Source organism: Miscanthus floridulus, chromosome 2 (genome assembly GCF_019320115.1).
Source record: "Miscanthus floridulus cultivar M001 chromosome 2, ASM1932011v1, whole genome shotgun sequence".
NCBI lineage: Eukaryota > Viridiplantae > Streptophyta > Magnoliopsida > Poales > Poaceae > Miscanthus > Miscanthus floridulus.
In genome coordinates this window covers 95,934,458-95,954,679 of record NC_089581.1, presented here as the reverse complement: position 1 = coordinate 95,954,679, position 20,222 = coordinate 95,934,458, and the positions used below count along the sequence as shown (strand labels likewise).

General features: G+C 46.3%; 1 protein-coding gene across 4 annotated transcripts; it reads left to right on the top strand.

The window, feature by feature from the left end:
* Nucleotides 1–1,984: 1,984 nt before the first annotated feature.
* LOC136539223 (WAT1-related protein At5g64700-like) lies at nucleotides 1,985–10,701 on the top strand. Of its 4 annotated transcripts, none has more exons than XM_066531162.1 (9): nucleotides 1,985–2,355; nucleotides 2,605–2,820; nucleotides 5,998–6,099; nucleotides 6,435–6,497; nucleotides 6,608–6,721; nucleotides 6,819–7,059; nucleotides 7,345–7,503; nucleotides 10,036–10,187; nucleotides 10,484–10,701. In XM_066531162.1, exons 2-9 carry the CDS (start codon nucleotides 2,615–2,617, stop codon nucleotides 10,635–10,637), a joined length of 1,191 nt encoding a protein of 396 aa, XP_066387259.1. In that variant the 5' UTR covers nucleotides 1,985–2,355; nucleotides 2,605–2,614; the 3' UTR covers nucleotides 10,638–10,701. The 4 variants fall into 4 exon arrangements, with proteins under 4 accessions (XP_066387259.1, XP_066387258.1, XP_066387260.1 ...); XM_066531161.1 differs by having other exon boundaries at nucleotides 1,986–2,355; nucleotides 2,560–2,820; XM_066531163.1 differs by lacking the exon at nucleotides 5,998–6,099 and having other exon boundaries at nucleotides 1,990–2,355; nucleotides 2,560–2,820.
* The last annotated feature ends 9,521 nt before the right edge of the window (nucleotides 10,702–20,222 follow it).

Below are 20,222 nucleotides of genomic sequence, written 5' to 3'. Positions count from 1 at the left end.
CAGGGGATCCGAGCCCGCCGCGGCAGCGGTGAGGAAGTCGGGCAGCGCCGCGCGAACTCGGCCCTTTTCGACGAGGAGTTGGAGCCAGCGCGCGAACTCGGCCTGGTGCTCGTCCATGTAGCTGGTGAGGCAGGCAGAGCGGAATGGGCCTAGGTGCGCGGCGGGCGACTGCGCGGCAATGTTGTAGACCTCGTCGGGGAAGACGGAGTCGAGCGCGCGGCGGAGGGAGGAGTCGGAGAGGGCAGTGTAGTGGAGCCGCATCGGGGGCCGCGGGGTCGGCGGCACCGCGCGCGGGTTGAGGCCGTGCGCCTCGTACTCCTTGGAGAGGAACAGCGTGGTGAGGGACTCCGGGAGGTACTTGTACTCCCTCTCCAGCAGCTGGTGCAGCGCGTGCGCCTCATCCTCTGCGGCGGCGGGCCGGGACGACGACGGAGACGGCTTCTCGAGCTCATGGATCTGGCGCTGGTCCTCCGCTGGGAAAGTCTCCACGGACACGTTCTCTCGGACGGAAACGGAAGCGGCGGCCGAAGCGGTGAGCGCAGGCGAGACGCGGGCGGGTACGTCAAGGGTCGGTGGAGGTGTACTCGGTCGCCGCAACGTCGTCGGCGAGCTGCACCTTCATCGCCGGAGGCGAGGCAGAGTCGGAGGCGACCGGCTCGTAGACGCGCCGCTCCATGACGCGGGTAGGCTCCTCGAACAATCCACCCCAGTTGTCGGCCACGATGTGAGCGACGACGGCGAGCTGCTCCTCATAGGCTCGTAGACACGCTCCTCCAGGAGGGGGACAGGCTCGAACAACCCTCCCCAGTTGTCGGCGACCACAACGTCATCCAACTGCGCCGCAGGGGTCCGCTCGGGGATGACGATGCGGGACTCCGACGGCGGCGACGCGCCGCTCCCGTACGGCTCAGGACTCGGAGAGGCGCCGCTCCCAGTGAGCCTCGATCTCGTCGAACTTCCTGAGAACCTCGTCGAAGGCAAGCTTGAGGGAGGGATCCATGCTGATCGCCAGATGTTAGCAACCCAACTGGGATTGGCCTCAGATACCTGATTAGGGCCCGTTTGGAACGCAGGAATAAAAAATACGAGAATAGGAAAAAACGTAGAAATGTGATGGGTGTGTAGTGGTAAAACAGAGGAAAGAAAAAATGTAGAAAATAACTGAAGGGATGTTTGAAACGCAAGAATCTATAATACAGGAAAAACACAGGAAGTAACATTATTTTTTGTTTCTCTTCTCTCGGCTTTGCCTCGGGCTTCCGCCAAAACTTCAACTTGGGCTGGATTCTTTTATTCATACGTTTTGTGGACGGATGCCTTCCTTTTCTATGGAATGGAGAGCTGTGTTCCTACGTTCCAAACGCATACAATATTCCTTTCCATAGGAATACCAATCCTTCACGATTCCTTTAGAAATCCTCCATTCCAAACATGGCCTTAATGGTTCCGAGCTCCTAGAGGGTAGCTTTCTAAAACCTCTAAAAAAAGGTGTTGGATTCCACCTCCTAAAACTAACTAAAAACAATAAATGCACTGACAAAAAGACCATGCAGCCCTCCTCTTTACCCCTCATCCTTCTCTGCATGGTGCGCTCTTGTTCACCTCCTCCTTCTCTAGATGCGTGCGGTGGGGAGGGGTAGTGGGTCCAGGATGAACTTTAGGAGGTGGTGGAGCTTCTAAAGTTTTTGGACCCTCCTAAATTTTTTAGGAGCTTTTAGAAGAGGTGTCTGATTCTTTAGGTAAATTTTAGCTCCTAAAATTTGACCTAATAAAGTACAAAGTCCTAAGAAGAAGATGAACTGTTGATAATTTGTTTGACCCTTCGCTGCTGTCTCCGTGCCTTTTTTAGACGACGCCAAGCTGTCCAGCAGGCCATTGCTCGACTAGGTCTAAGCCCAAGGTCCATAAAAGCCCATGATCTCTGGCAGAATCTTTTACCACTAGACTCGCTCAGTGATTGGCTGACGCTTGGAAAACCGCCGCAGCTCCGCTCGGTTGGCTCGATGCGTCCATGCGTTCCATCAAGACGCGCACTCGCGGAGGTCCCACTCCCACAGGCCACAAGCCGGCGATCCCTATCGTCGATCCTCGATCGATATCCTGCTTCCTGCGGGCTGCGGTAGCGCCGCAGCGGCAATAGGTGCGGCGTCGTCCCGACGTCCCGTCCGTCTCCTGCTCTCCCTCTGGCCTTTGCCGGCGATTCTGCCCCTGCCGCCCTGCCCCGCTCCGGCCTACTACCGGCCTGCCTCGCTGCACGCACGGCAGCACGGCGGCAGTCTACGTTTGCTTGCCCCACGCCGGCAGGCACCGTGAAGACTTGAGTGCAAGTCGTTCTCACGCACTGAGGCTCAGCAGGTTTGTAATTGTTGCCGTGAATCATCTATTTTTCCTTTCTAACAGAACTTGTTCATGCCGTGAAAACTTGAATCTTCTGTCTTTCTCCTAAAAAACTTGTCTCCAAATCATTCATCACTAGATTAGAGATTGGTTCATATATGATTTTTTTATCAAATTATGTATGATTTTTTTTGTTCGGCATAACCTATGGCAAAATTCTAGGTCCGCCGCTGCATCAACCCATCTAATATATTCTCGTACGTGGAGGGAGGGAGAAATGGAGGGTCCATCGTCGTCGTCGTTGAAGCTTAAGGCGGAGTGGGGTCCGGCCATCTGCATGGTGCTGATCGAGGTGTTCACGACGGGACAGATGCTGCTCACAAAGGTGGTAGTCGACGCGGGGCTCTTCGTCTTCGCCCTCCTCACCTACCGCTTCTTCCTCGGCACCCTGCTCGTCGTACCGCTCGCCATCATCTTCGAGAGGTCCGTGCACGTTGAGCAACTCTTTCCTCCTTTAGTAATTATTATTACTCTGTTAATAAGATGCATGTTCTGCACAAATTACGTTCGCACCACCCTTGAATCGAGAGAATGATCTTATATTTTCTTTGCCGCATTTTTTTTCTTTTTTTTTCTTTCATTTCAACTCATGTGTTTGTCTAGCTTTGTCTTCTTTTGCTGGTGCCAGAAGCCACCGAATTCTCTCGTGAGCGTGTATATGGAACATCATGATTTTTTTATAAAGACCCGAATATATATATTAAAGCATTGCAAGTACGGTATAAAAGTTTGTTTTCCAATTAATGATACAAACTCGTAGCTCACTGTCTAAGAAAATAGAGTCTGAACAACGACTCATATAAGGTGCAGATGAACTGATATATACAGAGCAAACTAAATATCTAAAATCCATACTGCGGCTGATGATGTTTTTGTTGGAGGCGCCGGGTAAAGAGAGAAGTGGTTGTAATAAATATCTAGATCCTTAGTCTCAATTGGCACTCTCTTAGATTATCTAGTCGGTCTATGTCTAGAGAATTTGATATCTTAAGCCATAGATATGTACTCCCTCGGTTCCAAATTATAATTTCTTTAACTTTTTTTATCTCAAGTTTGACCACTCGTCTTATTCAAAAAATTTATATAAACATAGTCAAATTTAAGTCATTCTTGAAGAACTTTATTAATAAAGCAAGCCACAGAAAAAGAAGTGATATTTTGCATAAATTTTTAAATAAGACAAGGGGTCAAATTTAGGGTCAAAAAAAAATCAAACAAATTATAATTTGGAACGGATTTAGTATTAGACTTCTGATGACAATTCAGAGATTGGCTTTGCTTTTCTTAACATTGAATCAGGATACCAGCGATGAACATTTATTATGTAAAATTCTTATCTTTTATGATGTGCATACATTGTGCTCGCTTATGCGCCCAAGTCATTCAAATTAAATTTACATGAGTTAGGAGAACATGTCAGTATTTCAAACATATGTGAATATACATATTCCCCCCCTCTTTTTTGGTATCTATTTCATTGTCTGAGAGATGCATGATTCGGTCCATCCCGAGATGCTAGTACTTTCAACTTTCAACTAGTCCCTCAACTATGTCCTCAAATATAAAGCATACATTTATTCTAAAATTTAAATGACCATCAATTAGTCTAACAATATCAAAAATTTATATGGTTATGGGCTACATTATATTTGTATTTGGGATTTACTATGGTACATCTAAATAACTATGACCTGTTGATCCGAATGTTTATCAATACATATTACCTCCTAGGAGGTAATAAAATAATTATATATTTATGCATTTTTTATTTGAAAAATAGACAAAATAGTAGGTAAAATATATTGTAATTGGACTATTAGCTCTAATATGATGGATAAAGATCCATCCCATAATTAGGTCTACTAATTAGATGTCTGGTCGATCTCGTACGTGATTGTGTCCATGTGTGTCGAATTGAACATGACGTTCCTGTGAATATTTTATTTTTAAAATCTGCATAGATGTGGGAAATAAGATGCTTCTTTACAAAATGCATTTAGATGTAACTTTTTTCTGTAAGAATGTAACGCTAGCAAAATAAAAAAAATGAGCCGGATCGGTCAGCACCATAGGTAGGCCGGTGTTCTTTTCACGCCTTCCATGCGACAGGAAAACATGTAAGGCCTTGTTTGGATGTAGTTGGATTCGCGTTATTTCACCCCAATCCACCCCAACACATATGAATTGATGAATCCGATAACGTCCAAATAAGACCTAAGGAAAGCAAATCCTTGGCTCACGAGATATGGCACAATATGGTTATAATTTTCTTTTTTCTTGTTTGCTAATTACTATTTTAACTATATAATTATTTCATTTATTAAAAAAATCAAGGGTTATGATCTATTTGAACTCTTACTTTCTATGAGATAATATGGGAGTACCGTAGCAAGGCTCATTCCTATTTAGAGACACTTTCTAATGACCAAACTTCTGATGTTATACAATGTATCTTATAAGATAAAGTAACTGTTTAAAGTATGATCTTAAAGATCACACTAAGTTTATCACACACTTATATTTTGGGATGAGGGGGTACATTTGATCACACCAAGCCTGGGAGGTGCTGACCAGAGAATTTGATCACACCAAGTCTGGGAGGTGCTGACCACAGAATTTTATCTAACCTCAGGCGCTGGAAATCCAACGTCTATATGTTGCCGGGGTCAGACAGGTTTCTTAGGTTAGCAAGCAAACTAAGCCTATAGTTCTTAGTGGTTATATCCCACTATTTATTCAGCTGTGGCTGACATCTTCCTTTGTCAGCTAACGTCGTACGCAACTATCCCGATGCCATAAATAAAACATCTATATAAGGATCTGTTTGGATATTAAGGGCTAATTGTTATTGTTAGTAAGCTATAAAAACTAGACAAAATTAGCCCTGGTCTATCAAACATAGGTGAGAGAATTTATTAGTCAATTCTCCGATTAGTTGTTAGCCACTAGCTTGGTAACACCAGCTAATTTTTAGCCACAACTATAATAATTAAGTAACCCTAGCAAATCCAAACATGCCTTAAACAGAGTAATTCATCTATGCTAAGCGAACATAGATAACTACTATCCCAAAATTCAATCGCCTGAAACATTAGAATGTTATTAACTCCATCGTGTGCACTAATATTATTAGCTTCCAGTGCTCTGTTCGCTTGGGCTTATTTGGCTTATAAGCCGTACTTTTTCAGCCAACAAATAGTATTTTTTTCTCACACCAAATCGACCAACAATACTTTTAATCATGGCTTATCAGCCAAACAAGCCCAAATGAACAAGGTGCAGAAGTCCATATATCTCATTGTTCACACATATAGAGTGACCCTCCATAACGTGGTCGGCTAAGAGCTAGAAGCACACGACTACCATCTTGTCGATCTTCTGTTCCCCTCTCCCCCCCCCCCCCCACACACACACACACACGCCACACAACGGATTGCATGGTTCTTATTCTCCTTGAGTTTAGAAGTGCTACACCGTCCACTACTATCCTGTAGCGAGTGAGACGTGAGAGAGACAATGGCCAGCAGCAAGGAATGGTGGCCAGCATCATTCATGGTGCTGATTCAAATTTTCACTACCGGGCTGTTGCTGCTCACCAAGGTGGTCGTCAACGATGGATTGTCCGTCTGCACCCGGCCTCCTCACCTACCGCTTCTTCATGGCCGCCATCTTGGTCATCCCCTTTGCTGCCATCTTTGAGAAGTTAGTTCCATCCATCTCTTCAAGAATATATATATGTCCCTATATACTGTTGTTACTTTCTTTGATCCATGTGGTCAGTCATCTCCCTAATTTCGGTAGCAGAAAATTTTGTTTTGCACACAATAATAATAATACTGTAGTAGTAGTACCTTTTCTAATGTAGATTTTGCAAAGTGCTTCAGTTAATTAGTATCAACAAAAGAAGATATACAACTGTGCTAATAAGTTCTTATTATATTTGCCCCTGCTTTGATCTAATTATGTTATCCTGAATATATACTGAATTTTTTAAGTCTCCATATATGATAGTGTTGATTTTGATTGTGCTCATGTAGAGGGAAGTGGAAGGAGATTAAATTGAAGGCATTCATATGGATTTTTACAAGTGCACTTGTAGGGTGAGTTGTCGTCCTCTCATTGATCTTATATCAAACCCATGCATCGAGTACATAGACGATCATTTTCTTAATAACAACAATAAAATTCTATCTCTTCTCCTTACCTACAGGTTCACAATTCCTGGTCTTTACTACATTGGTCTGGGAGATACGTCGCCCGGATATGCCATCAATTTTTACAACATCATCCCGATAGCCACATTCGTCCTTGCTGTTCTTTTCAGGTACGTAGTAAGTAAAGTCTGCCGAGTTGTTTGTTCCTGATGAAAAGATACATATACACCTACCTATATATAGATAATTAACCTGCTGTTTCATCAGGAAGGAACCTTTGAACTTGAAGAGCCTGGTAGGAAACATCAAGGTGATAGGAACCCTAGTTTGTGTTGGGGGGACACTGGTGATCAGCCTCTACAAAGGCAAAGTGCTTCATCTCTGGCCTACCAACATCATCGGGTACCACCCCAAGCAATCTGGATCAGCGTTTGGGCACCACCATATGCGCGGAACCGTCTTGCTCATCGTCAGCTGCTTGAGCCTGGCCGTCTGGTACACAGTGCAGGTATATACTACTTTATATATATAAACCAACAAATGATTAATGCAGGCACTCAGAGAAATATAGCTAGCAGAAACACTTGCAGCCCACGCATGCAGTATCTTACCATCTGTTGTTTAAGTTTCAGAATGTTCCTACTGTCAGACTGAATGGTAGATATTAAATAAAATGTGAAAAATTAAAGTGGTGCTTTTGATGTCAACTCAGCTCTCTGCTGATGATTTATTCAACAGGGGAAACATACATATAGTTTCAGGAAAACTTACATGTAGTCTTGCATTTATACAGGCCCAGATGCTGAAAGTGTTCCCGTACAAGTACTGGTCCACAGTTGCCACATGCTTCGCGGGCTGCATCCAAATGGCTGTTGTAGGGGTCGCAATGAACAGAGAAAAGGCGACTTGGCAGCTGAAATGGAACATGAGCCTGCTTACAATCGTTTATTCGGTAAATCTGGCAATCCTCAATATTAAAAGTCACTAATTAAGATTTTTTTTTCATCTGTTGTTTTTTTTTTCATTCTCCCCAATGCAACCTGGGTTTTCATTTTTTTTTTCCTCTACCCGTCCACACTTCTATGTGCAATTCCTCTGGATCTCTTTTTTCTTTTTCGTCCATCCCATTCATGTCATGCACAACCTAAGTCTGGTTTTGCAACTGGTTTTTTCTCCATAGAAAAGAGGTAAGTAGATTGAAAAAAGGAAAGCAACTAATTTTTTCCATGGATAAGAGGAAAATGGAGAAAAGTGGAAGCAGAGGAGGAAATATAAAAGCAAGATTGCAAAATATATAATGGAAAGATAAGGAATCATACTCATAACCATAGCTTAAGAGATGGATTCCACTACCAAGTTGTTGTTGTGTTTATGAGTTTTTTGCACAAGTAATCCTATTTGAGCATTAGCCGTCATGCAACCTGACAAAACCAAACAAATCAAATCATAAATGCTAACTCAATTGCTTTTATGTCTATACATACGCCTTGCCATCTCCACCGAGGTTTGTAGTATGGAGAATATGGAGATATCACTATAAGAGACACAATTTTCTCAGAAAACACATGAGTGTATTAAGTTATTAACAAGAGAATGGGTGTAAGAACCCAACAACACTTACACCACACACAGATAACACGACACACTCACACAACACAACGCTACAGCATCCTTAAACACAAATGCACCTTTGACAGATGAAGGTTGACCCACATAGACCAGAAAACTAATCACCTAGGAGGGGGGACAAAAGGGATAGTCCTCGAGCCCCTGCCGTGGACCACAACTGGCGTTCCTCAATAGCCATGACTAAAGCCCCAGCAACACTTGGCACCTATTTACCAAAAACACAACGATTTCGATGGTTCCAAAGAATCCAAGCCCCAAGAATGATTAGGGAATTAACACCTTGCCTCACCAACTCAGAAGTAGCATTACTAGCTCTCTCTCCCACCAATCAAGGAATGAGTTTTCAGTAGGTTGTGGGGATAAGGCCTGAAGACCGACCTATCTTAGCAATGAAACCAAAATTACCTAGCAAAGACACAGACGACTAGGACATGGTCGACGGTTTCCTCATTTTAATCATATATTGGACAACGTTCCAGGTGGGGTAGCCCACAACGTGCAAGGCGGCCTGTCATCCAACATTTGTCGTGTGCAACTAACCACATAAAGAACCGACATTTAGGTGTTGCACAAGACTTCCAAATCCTTTCCCACGGTGTGCAAACAGGGTAGCACCTAAGAAAAAGCCCTCATAGGTCAACTTGGCTGAATACTGTCCATTGGAAGAGAACCTCCAAATATGTTTGTCCTTCCTTTCTGGCTGCAGAACAGTAATTGAAAGGAGATGGTTTAGATATATTTCCATGTATAAAGTATTTTTTTAAATATGGTAGCAGCTTAAAATAAAATATCTACGGAACTTTATCGTAGGTAAAGGTTGGAGATAAGGTTCACCAGGACTCACCTGAGTTTTCTTTTTTTTTACCATGTTTAAGTTAGGCTAAAGGAGTGTACTCCCGTTGCAACACTCAAGTGTAATGGCTAGATAGACATATTTGATTGATACTCCTTATTTAGCTATCTACTACTACACAAAACATTTATAGGGACGGTCAAAATTGATTTGCAAACAATACTCTCTAGAAGCCATAAGTCACGCTATTTTTCATATGAGATACATGCAAATAAATTTTCTAGGATCGAACCTATAACCTCTTATCTCACGCAAGAAATCCAACCACCTCACCACAATGTCAGCTATAACCAAATATAGGATGTTATCATTTGTATTAACTTCTATGACTCTTGTTTTGAATATTTCAGACTTAAACATGTAAAATAGAAAAGTTTCAACAACAAAGTTTTGGATTTGGTTGAGCTCTGCAACTTTGATATAGATTGTGTGATGCATTTGCATCTAAGGTCGTTAAAAATTTTAAATTCAAAATTTGAGAACATAAAACGTGTATTTGAGCCCTAAATGATCTCAAATAAAATAAATTCATCACTTATAAAATTTAGATCTTATATAGCTCTACAATTTTGATGTAAACTTTTTCTTCAATTAACCTTATTTGAAAACTAATGGACTTTCTTAGTGCACCACCTATTGTTTGGGGCGAACGGGAATACCAACCGCCGTTAGGAATGCCCTTCATTTCCTAGAGCAGTCGGTAGATGTGATGATTCTAAAAATTATTTCTGTTGTAGTGGCCCTAAGTCAAATTATCACAAGTTTGACACCAATTTATAGAAAAAATATTTAACATCTACCATATATCAAATATGTAAATTGTAAAAATATATTTCATAATAATGTATCTAGTGATACTAACTTTAATGTCATAAATATCATTATTGTTTTATATAAATTTATTCAAATTTAAAGAAACGACTTATATCTGGAGGACCAAAGAAGTATTTAGCCAAGTGTTTGATTGCTAGTGCTTAAATGTACTCTTGTTCTTTTGCACAGGCAATACTCAACACTGCTGCCAAATTCGTGATGATTTCATGGGTCGTCACGCAGCGAGGCCCAACCTACCCATCGATGTTTTGCGCAGTATCCGTCTTGTTCACCACTGTACTCGACTCGCTGCTTCTAGGCCATGATTTGTCTGTCGGAAGGTATCACTATAACTTTTTTTCCTCAGTCGTGATAATTCTTAAAATTCACATGCATAAGTCAAAAGTTAATATAATTATAGAACTCTGGGTAAGAAGTTAATGTTCCTTCTCTTTATCTGACATGATGAAAAGCATACTAGAAAAAAAACGAAAAATTAATAGTAGTACATTTTGATTATATTGACTTTGGGAAGGGAAAACAATATAATGCTTTTAATTTGGGAACTCAAAAAATAAAGAGGATGATTGCAGTTACGACTAATAGACCTAATGCAAATTTGATTTCATACATGCAGTATTCTTGGCATGTTCATGATTCTCGCCGGGCTCTACCTTTTCCTCTGGGGAAAGAGAAAAGAATTGGTGCCCAACGATGAAGAAAAACCAAAGGATGAATTACAATCTCAGGATGAAGATAAAATCAAAGAATCATCAGGATCCAACGTATGAAATGCTCTGTCATAGAGAATGAGACACTTATCCAAGATCTGGTGTTCTTATGAGCATGAAGAAGCCTTAGCATGTTAGATGAAACTGAGTTCAGATTATGTCTTCTATATTATGCAAGGAAACAAATAGGAACAGGACATTAATTGTATAACTTTCCACGTTATATGTACCTGGTGAGCGAAAAATCCACCCCGTACCATGACCCTTGATTGGTATTCTCCAGGTATATGATATTGATGTTATTCCCTGAAATAAAAATCAACTTTACCCGTAGTCCTTCAGGCCTTGTACGTTAGGCCCTTCCCGACTGGGATGAGGGACCAACCCCGGTGGATCAGGCCGGCCTGAATCAATTCAGGCCGACGAGAAAACCGGGCGTTCAGTTAAGCCTCTTGTGGGCTGTAACCCGGCCGACCAGGGAATCATCGGGTCCGATGTGCCGTCCGAATAGAGCGCCACGGGAACCTCGGTGCCGCACTGTTTCTCTTCCTCGCGCTCCCTCCTCGCTTTCGCAGCCCATGACTCGGCCCACAGGAAGCCCATCAACACGCGCCCCCCACCCGAGCTCGCCTGCGTCGCCCTCGTCTCCATCTCTGCCAGCTCTTTCTCTCTCCTCGTCTCCAACTCCAGCGGCCTTAGAAGGAAGGGGTCGGGGGAGGCAGAAAAGACAAGCGGTGGGGATGGCGGCCGGGCGGTTTAGGGGAGCTGACGGCGGTTGCGGCGGTCGGGCCAGGTCTAGGGCGGGGGCGTCGAGGTCGCCGGCGAGCATGGCCATGGCGGCGGCGGCGAGAGTAGGGGCGGGGGTGAGGGAAGAAGGGGTCGCCGTGGGCTTACGGCGGCGGCGGGGGCAGCGGCGGGGGCGAGGGCGAGGGGAAGAAGAGAAACAGTACGTGGGCGAGGTCGAGGTGATGGTGGATGCGGGGCTCTTCGTCTTCGCCCTCCTCACCTACCGCTTCTTGCTCGGCACCCTGCTCGTCGCCCCGCTCGCCATCATCTTTGAGAGGTCCGTACACGCACGCTAGCTGCTACCAAGTTGAATTAGTAGAGCAAGTCTAATTTCCTCTTTTATTAATCATATAATTAATTCCTCTGATGAGATGCATGCATGTTCTGCAGAAATTATATTTCGCATCATCTTCGATATATCGAGTCGGAGAGAGAATGATCTTATCTTCTCTTTCTCTGTAACATCCTATACACCCCCTGGCCTTGAACAAATTAAGCACCTCCGATCCACCGCTGTGTTCGCTTATACGCCGCTCAAGTCATCCTAAATGCCTAGCTTGTTCCTTTCAAATTTATAAGAGCAAGCTAGGATATACACTAGAATAGAGTGGTCCAATGCACAAGGAGAACAGGTGTATGCTAATAAACAAACATAAACAACTGGTGTCCCAAAATTGAATTACCTGAAACATTAATTAGACTCCACCTGCATGCACTGTACTAGTATACGTATATTATATATAACCACGCATCTTTTAATTATATTGCAGAAATCCGTGTGTCTAAATTAGCATACGTCATCATTGTTCACATGTATAGAGTGAGAGCCACAATTGCAGACGCCCCTCTTTGCCGAGTGCTGGGGGCACTCGGCAAAGCCAGCCAAGCACTCGGCAAAGGCACTCGGCAAAGGTCTCTCGACAAAGATTTTGTCGGCAAAAATTTCTTTGCCGAGTGCCAAAAAATCGACACTCGGCAAAGTCTTTGCCGAGTGCCAAGCCCGCACTCGGCAAAAAAATAACTGCCGTCAACATTTGACGCCGGCTTTGCCGAGTGCCTAGGGACTGGCACTCGGCAAAATTTGAATGTTTGCCGAGAGCCAGGGCTGAGCACTCGGCAAAGAAATAATTTTTTTTAAAAAAAATCTTTTTAAAAATAGTCTTTGCCGAGTGGTACCATCTGGCACTCGGCAAAATTGACCTCTTTGCCGAGTGCCAGGCTGTGACACTCGGCAAAATTGACCTCTTTGCCGAGTGCCAGGCTGTGGCACTCGGCAAAACTGGGAAGTGGCTGTTTTGCAAGCATTTTTTTTCCCAGCTTTGCCGAGTGCCACACCCCTGACACTCGGCAAAGACTTTCTTTCGCCGAGTGTTTGGCACTCGGCAAAGCTGGGAGGACAGGAATTTGCAATTTTTTTTTTGTGTTTGTTGCTTCCTTCGAAGCAAACACGCAAACTCATATATAATACTAGAGACAGCACACAGGCCCATTTAGCATCACACAAACGCATACATAATCCATAATACATCACAAGCACATCCAAACATCCATTCACAGGAGCACATCCTGCTGCATAATCCATCACACCACGCACATCCAATGTGCAAAATCCATGAACACATCTAAGAAGTTCTTCATCATCCACCACAAGTCCTAGATCAGAAAAATCAATGAAACATTGAAGGGGCACCACCTACTGCCACTGATCCCAATGGAGCCTGAAAGGGGCACCTCCCGTGCGGTGGTGGACCTGTCCAGCTCCCGGGGTGTGTGTGCTGAGGCGAAGGAAGTCGGGTTCGAACCCGACGGACTGTTGCACAAAGGAGAATTGAATTCATTAGTATCTACATAAGCTAAAGGACTTGATCAACCATATATATATACTCACCAGAGTGCCTAGAGCCAGAGGAGTAGGAGCACAACTGGAGCGAGCAGCGACTGGGGCACCACCACACCCGGGAGAGTGGTGCCGAGGCTCGACATGAATGAGAACATGTCACTGCATCCTCTGCGCCTCGGCCGCCCTCTGGGCCCATCAGGACCTCCCACTTCGGCCCTCTCGGCCTCCCTCTGGGCCCTCTCCCTCTCCCTCTCGACCCTCTCGGCCTCCCATCTCGGCCTCCATCCTCTCCACAGTGGCCCTGCAAATATTCAATCACCAACGTTTAAACAATGCAAATGCAAGGTACATGGTAAAAGTAATGAACGGCGAATGAAATAGAACTAACCTGGAGTGCCGCCATCTGTTGCAAGTGTGCTCGCCTGCCGAGGTCGAATGGGGACGGAGGAGCTCGTGCTTATGCTCGGATTCTGGACGAGGTTGGGCACAGAGGTCGAGGTCGACCATGTTGGAGGCCATCCAGTACTGGCCGTCTGCTGCTTCCCTCCTCCGAGCCTCATCATGAGGTTGGTATCAAGGGGCTGGGTGTGGGGTCCAAGTCCTCCCCATGCCGCTCGCGGCCGTCGAGGGCGTAGTCAGTGAGCTTGCTGTGGACGCTCGTGTTGCTGTACGCCTTGGGCCCATCTCCGGGTTGTAGACGGTGTCCGGGGCTGTCGCCCTTGCCCTTGTGTGCCATGGCGTACGCCATGAACTCGTTGCATTCTGGCCCATCATGCGACTTGCGACTGCGGAGGAAAACACAAAGACGAATTAGAAGTAATGAGAATTGAGCGTTAGAAACAAATAAATAAATAAGTGCGTAGCGTGTTACCCAGGCCTGGGCGTATGAACTGAGGGCCAGTTGCCTTGGTGGTGCGCCGGCCCACCCATCTGCAGGCGGCACTCCCGACGGAGGGAGGGCGTCCCTCTCCCTCCACTCATCGGAGACCCACTTGTCCACGATGGCCGCCCAACCAGTCTCTGTGCCTGGCGCACCAAGAAGGACACATCTGCATGCCATCAAGTATTGTATTAGAATGTTAGAATATAAAATGAAGGCTACCTATTCTTCATGGAATGAGTCAGTAACAATGTTTTATAACTTACTGCAGGTACTGCTCCCTGGTGAGTGTCATGGTCCTGGCCTCGTCTCTTCCCCGGGTATCCGACCAAGGACGTCGCACGAGTGGTTGATGTGGCACTGCAGCCTCGCCTCGTAGTACAGGTCCCGTGACTCGGCCCCTGCATGCCCTGTCCTGCACCTTCGTCACCCAGGCGGGGGTCATGCCCCCTCCTCCAACGTGAAGAAGTCCTACATACAGACATCATGTGTCCTTTCGTTATTTCAAGAACGTCTAATGATTCTATAGTATTAAGCAATGTAGTGTGATGTAGACTCAACCCAGAACTCACGCCTGATCCGCTCCTGTACGGTGCCGTACACGGCGTCCACAGCGGAGTTGAAGTGGTCCCACGTCCAGGGAGGGCGACTCACAACCCTGGGCGTGGGTGACCAAACCAGGGTAGTGCAGGCGGATCAGGGCCGCCGAGGATCCCATTGCACATGCCGATGATCGACCCATGGACACAAGGTTCACAGTTCCTACAGGAGTCAGTAAGAAGACATTGTTAGTCCGTAGTTCGGTTTTTTCAGCATATGGAATATATAGAGAGATGCAAAATGAAACGGATAACTTAACTTTGTCACTCTTGGGACGAATCACACCGGCCTCCTCTGAAAAACGGGATCGGGCCAGCGTCGGGAGCTCGAGGACCCACGCAAAGTACGGTGCCGATGAGGTGCTCGAGTTGGACCCCCCGCCACCCCCCCAGAGGGAAGTGTCACACTCCCGCCACCCCCCCAGAGGAAGAGGATAGTGTCACCCCCTCCTGTCTGGGGGGCCAGCTGAAGCTGGGTCCTCGTCGTAGTGGTCGTCGTCCGGTCCTCCTCGGGCGAGGGGATGGCAGGACGACTACACCGCCCTCCTCGAAACGGCCACGGGGGCCGGCTGGCGGGACGGGCTCCTCGCCGACGCCCTAGCCTCCTCTTCCCGCATCCGCCTCCTAGTCGTCCTGCATGTAGAGCAGTTGCAGGTCCGGTTCCGCCTTCCGCCCTGGGCATTTTGTCGAGTGCCTGGCAAATACAAAGAGTAAAACCAGTTTTAGCACAATATAGACAAATATAGAGCATGCAAAATGAACGAAACATAACTAAAAATAATAATAATATAGTATTACATGAATTAGAAATAATCTTCAGGACTCGGCAGCGGGCCGGATCATAAGTGTCTTCATCACTAACAATATTGTCTAACATTCCGACCTCATCTCCATCGTTGTCATCAATGGCAACGCCAAACGTAATCGCTCAAGCAGTGCTAAGTCCTTTGGCATTTTGCACCTCTTCTCCATCATCCTCATCTCCATCGTCCTCATCAATGTCATTGTCTACTTCCATGCCCATCAGCGAAAACATGTCTATGTGAAAACATGCCATCTAGCCCCTCGGGTTGATCGAACTCCCCTGTATATGTGTTTGGGTCAAAGTTGTAATCCTCATCGTTTGGGACAGGCACTTTGCCATGCGGTGATACCAACCTGCGCAAGGTACCAACCCTCAAGAAGTGGGATCTTTTTTGGCATGCCCATGGAAGATAATAAACTTGCGTGGCCTTGTTGAGCCACAATATAGACATCGTCTCCTTGATAGAGGGAATCTTGTTCGAATTTTCAACTTGTCCAATCTCAGGGGCTCTTCTCGTGACATTGGGATCGGAACCAATGGCATTTGAATACGACTGGCTTATGACCTCTCGCGAAGCTCAAAGTTGAGCTCGTATATTTCTTCGACTATGCAGTAGAGTCGCGGTCATCGGCTGTGCCGGGCGTACGAACTCCTAGTATTCGTGGTTTTTTGATTGGGCCGACTGAGCTCGTGGCTTCTTGTGTGGAAGCGATAGCCATTCACCATCATATACGGTGAATGACTTGACCCTATAGGGGAAGCCTTTGACAACCTGTTTCAACTCTTCATCCATTTCCGCATACCGATGCGTCCTGTAAGGTGAGGGCGGATAGATCATTACTCGCTCGTAGGAGCAAAGTGGGATTGTCACAGATGGAACGATGTAAATTGGATGGTACCTTCTTTTCGAACCATGAAATGAAATCGGGCACACCACCTTTGAGAAGACTATCTTGATTCTTGAGGGGAAGGATCCCTATTTCCTGTCCAGTATGTATTCAGAAATTCCCTGAAAAAGCAAGAGACAAGGGGGTTGGATAGATAGACGATAGTGGACGCGTATTAACCAAGCTCATTGAGAACTTACTGCACATAAGGGTTCACTTCGTCCAAGGTTCAAACAACACATACAACATGATAGTGCGCCACTCATCATCCGCAAGGTCTTGGTGCTCGAAGCGCTTGCCCTGCCAAGTTGACCTTTGAAAAGGCTATAGAGATTTTGATGACCCTCTCGTCGGTGTTTGTAAAGAGGGATTGGATTGTGCACGCGGTGGAAGGCTATCCTTATAGTATGATGTTGTGAAGTTTGACACCTCCTCAAGAATGAATGCCTCTGCCATGGATGCCTCAATTCTGGCTTTATTTCTACACTTTTTCTGAAAGAACCTTTAGACATCTCTCGATTGGATAGCACCAACGGGCTTGCACGGGCCCCCCATTCGTGCCTCGTGAGGCCAGGTGCAAAATCAAGATGCTGCATTGAGAGGAAGAAGCCGGGTGGAAGATCTTTCTCCATCTTACAGAGCAACACAGGTGCACTTTCTCTAAGTACCAATCACGGCCCGAGAAGCTCCTTGGCACAAAGCTGGCGGAAAAGGAAAGTAGCTCAACTCTGCAGGACGCGCCACACATGCTCGGGGACTGAAACCTCTGGTCATCGCTGGAAAGGAGTCGCTCAATCCATATGTGGAAGTCATGACTCTTCATCCCTAACATCGGCAAGTGGACACGTTCACTCCCCTCCTCAGATTCGCCGCATACCCATCAGGGAACATTAACGACTAAACCCCCTGACATACTTCCCCTCCTTTGGTCCTTCTTCAAAACGAAATCGACCGAAGTCCTTTTCCATTTCTTGCCAGGCGCGGGAGTCTTCATCACTTGCTTTGGTCTATCGCACAGTGCTGCCAGGTCCACTCTTGCCTTAACATTGTCCTTTGACTTTTCTGTGTCCATGAGTGTTCCCCAAAGCGCCTCGGCGATATTCTTCTCTGTGTGCATTAAATCAATGTTGTGTGGAAGAAGAAGATCGTTGAAATAGGGAAGCCTAGTCAAGCCCGATTTATGAGTCCACATGTGGTACTGACCATATCCATCAAAACGACCTTTCTCTTTATCAACTTTGAGAGCCTCTATCTCAGCGCGGATCTCGGCAGCGGTCATCATCTGAGGTGCAGGATCGGTGACTTCAACACCTTTCGTGAAGTTCTTGATGTCTCGTCTGAATGGATGGTCAAGGGGGAGGAACTGACGATGTTGGTCGAACGAAGAAAACTTGCCACCACTCTTCAGCCAAGTGAACCTCACACCCTGCCTTGCATATGGGATGGGAACTTACAGTGAACACACCCACCCGCAGAATAGGCCATACGCCAGGAAGTCATCGCTAGGGCAGTAGTGGTACCACACATGCATTGTGAAGTTTCTACTTTGTAGCTCGGTCGTATGTCAGTACCCCCTTTTTCCCAAGCATCGATCAAATCATCGAACACAGGCCTCCCATGAACACACCATATTGTCCCCGGATGTCCAGGACTTATCAGCGACAAAAAATACGTTCTTTGGTTTGAAAGATGACACCAGGGGGGAGATGGAGATTCAGGGTATCACGAAACACGGGCCAACAAGTGTATGGGGCCACGCGAAAATCCATACGGGTTGAACCCATCTGTTGCCAACGCTACCACAGTACATTGCGAGCCTCCTCAGCTTAACAATCATGTATGCCATCGAAATGGGTCTAGGCGTCGCCATCAGATGGGTGTACCATCTTGTCCAGGATTGTACCTTTTGCCATTTTTTGTGCCAGTGTCATCTGTTTCGCGGACTCCTCTGTCATGTACAGCCGTTGGATCCTCGGTATGAAAGGAAGGTACCGTAGGACCTTCGTAGGGATACTCAGCTGTTCCTTCTTGCCATCACTAGTGTCGACCTCCAGGTACCTAGAGGATTTGCACTTTGGACAGTGCGTTGCTCCCTCGTGATCTTTCCTAAAAAGGACGCATCCATTCGGACAAGCATGGATCTGCTCATACGGCATCTTAAGTGCACGAAGAAGTTTCTGTGACTCGTACAAGTTCTTCGGCAGGATGTGATCCTCCGGAAGCAGGGATCCAAAAACTGCCAACATACCATCGAAGTTGTCCCGACTCATGCTAAACTGCGACTTCAACCCCATGATGCGTCCAATTGCATCCAGCTGCGATACCGTTGTCTTTTCGTGCAAGGGCTTCTGCGCTGAAGACAGCATATCATAGAACGTCTTTGCGCTTTCCTCTGGCTTCTCCTCCAATCCTTCACCGAACCGTGCCTGCTGAATGTCATCCATCCAGTCTGCAACCCCGCCATCTCCATCATAATCCTCGAGACGCTGTCTCACCACCTCCTCTCTAATACGACTCGGCTTCACCATGGTGGATCCAGCGGGTATAGTTTGCCCGTGAATCCAATAATTGATAAGATCTTCCCCCACGCGCCTCTTAATTTTTCTTTTCTTGTTGCCACATCTGCTGCACGGACATGGCATCCGGGGCTGACCCTTTAGCAGCCTCACCAAATGCATGCTCCAGGAAAAGCATTGGTCTTGGTCATCCATTCTGGGGTCATACTTGTGTGGCCCGTGTACATCCACTCACGGTTATCCATCCTCTGGCACATGCATATGTTAAGCGAGTATAAAAACTACAGGTAAATCCACAAGGCGTTCCTACTATACATCTTAATAGGTGAAGGATAGGTCCTACTCCCACCTCGAGGATGCATAGGATGAGGTTGGCTTCCATGGTCCGCTCCTATCCAAGACAGAATTTCGCAGCACCTCCCGCTGTTTCTCCCGATACACGTCCTGGCAGGGAGATTGTGTATCAGGAGAACAACGAGAGGAGGTGGTGCCGAAACTCTGTCTCGGACAGGAGCGGGCCACGGAAACCAACCCATCTACGCATCCCGGGCTGTCCAAAAAACGTGGACAATCCGAAACAGGTACGGAATTTGGTATGCAAAGATCTGCATACCAACGACCGTATCTCTTTCGGACGGGAGACGCCTAACTGGGGTTACACGAGATACAAGTATGCAAGATGGGTTATACCTAGGGTGTCGGTGAGGTCAGGCTAGTGGGGCGGTGGCGAGTCGCTGCAGTGGCGAGGCGACGCGGTGCAGGCAGAACCGCAACGCCAACGAAGACGATCGGGGTCACCGAGTGCCTCCCAACGGTCCTCGTCCTGCAAAGAAAAGGCAAATGGTTAGACTCCATTGAAAATTTCGGCAGCACCTCCCCTGCACGGAGAGGTTCCCAAAACCTGCAGAAAACATTGGCACGAAGGCCAACAACCACATGTATACCAAACATAGGCACGAAGGCCATCAACCACATACATACAACAATAACTACTACTAACACTAAAACTATGAACAACAACTACAACTACTACTGTCACTACGACTTACTAACTAATACTAACACTACTAATTAACTACTACTACTAACACTACTACTTACTAACTAATACTAACATTAGGGCATACCTTGCCAGCGAGAATGCGAAGACCGAGGGCCGGCGACGACAACGGGGACGACCGCTACGGCGTGAGGGTCGACGAACCGAGGCGGCACCTCTTCTCCTCTTCTCCCCTTCTCCTCCTTCTCTTCTCTTTTTTCTTCTTCCTCCTCCCCTTCTTCTCCTTCCTGCTTTCCTTCCTCCTCTTCCTCCTACCTCCTCCTCCTTCCTAC

Excerpts from the sequence above, each read along its gene's own strand:
- LOC136539223 (XM_066531162.1), top strand. The coding sequence starts at position 2,615 with ATGGAGGGTCCATCGTCGTCGTCGTTGAAGCTTAAGGCGGAGTGGGGT. Across the intron at positions 6,498-6,607 it reads TTTACAAGTGCACTTGTAGG|GTTCACAATTCCTGGTCTTT; the intron begins GTGAGTTGTCGT and ends CCTTACCTACAG. Across the intron at positions 7,060-7,344 it reads CCGTCTGGTACACAGTGCAG|GCCCAGATGCTGAAAGTGTT; the intron begins GTATATACTACT and ends GCATTTATACAG.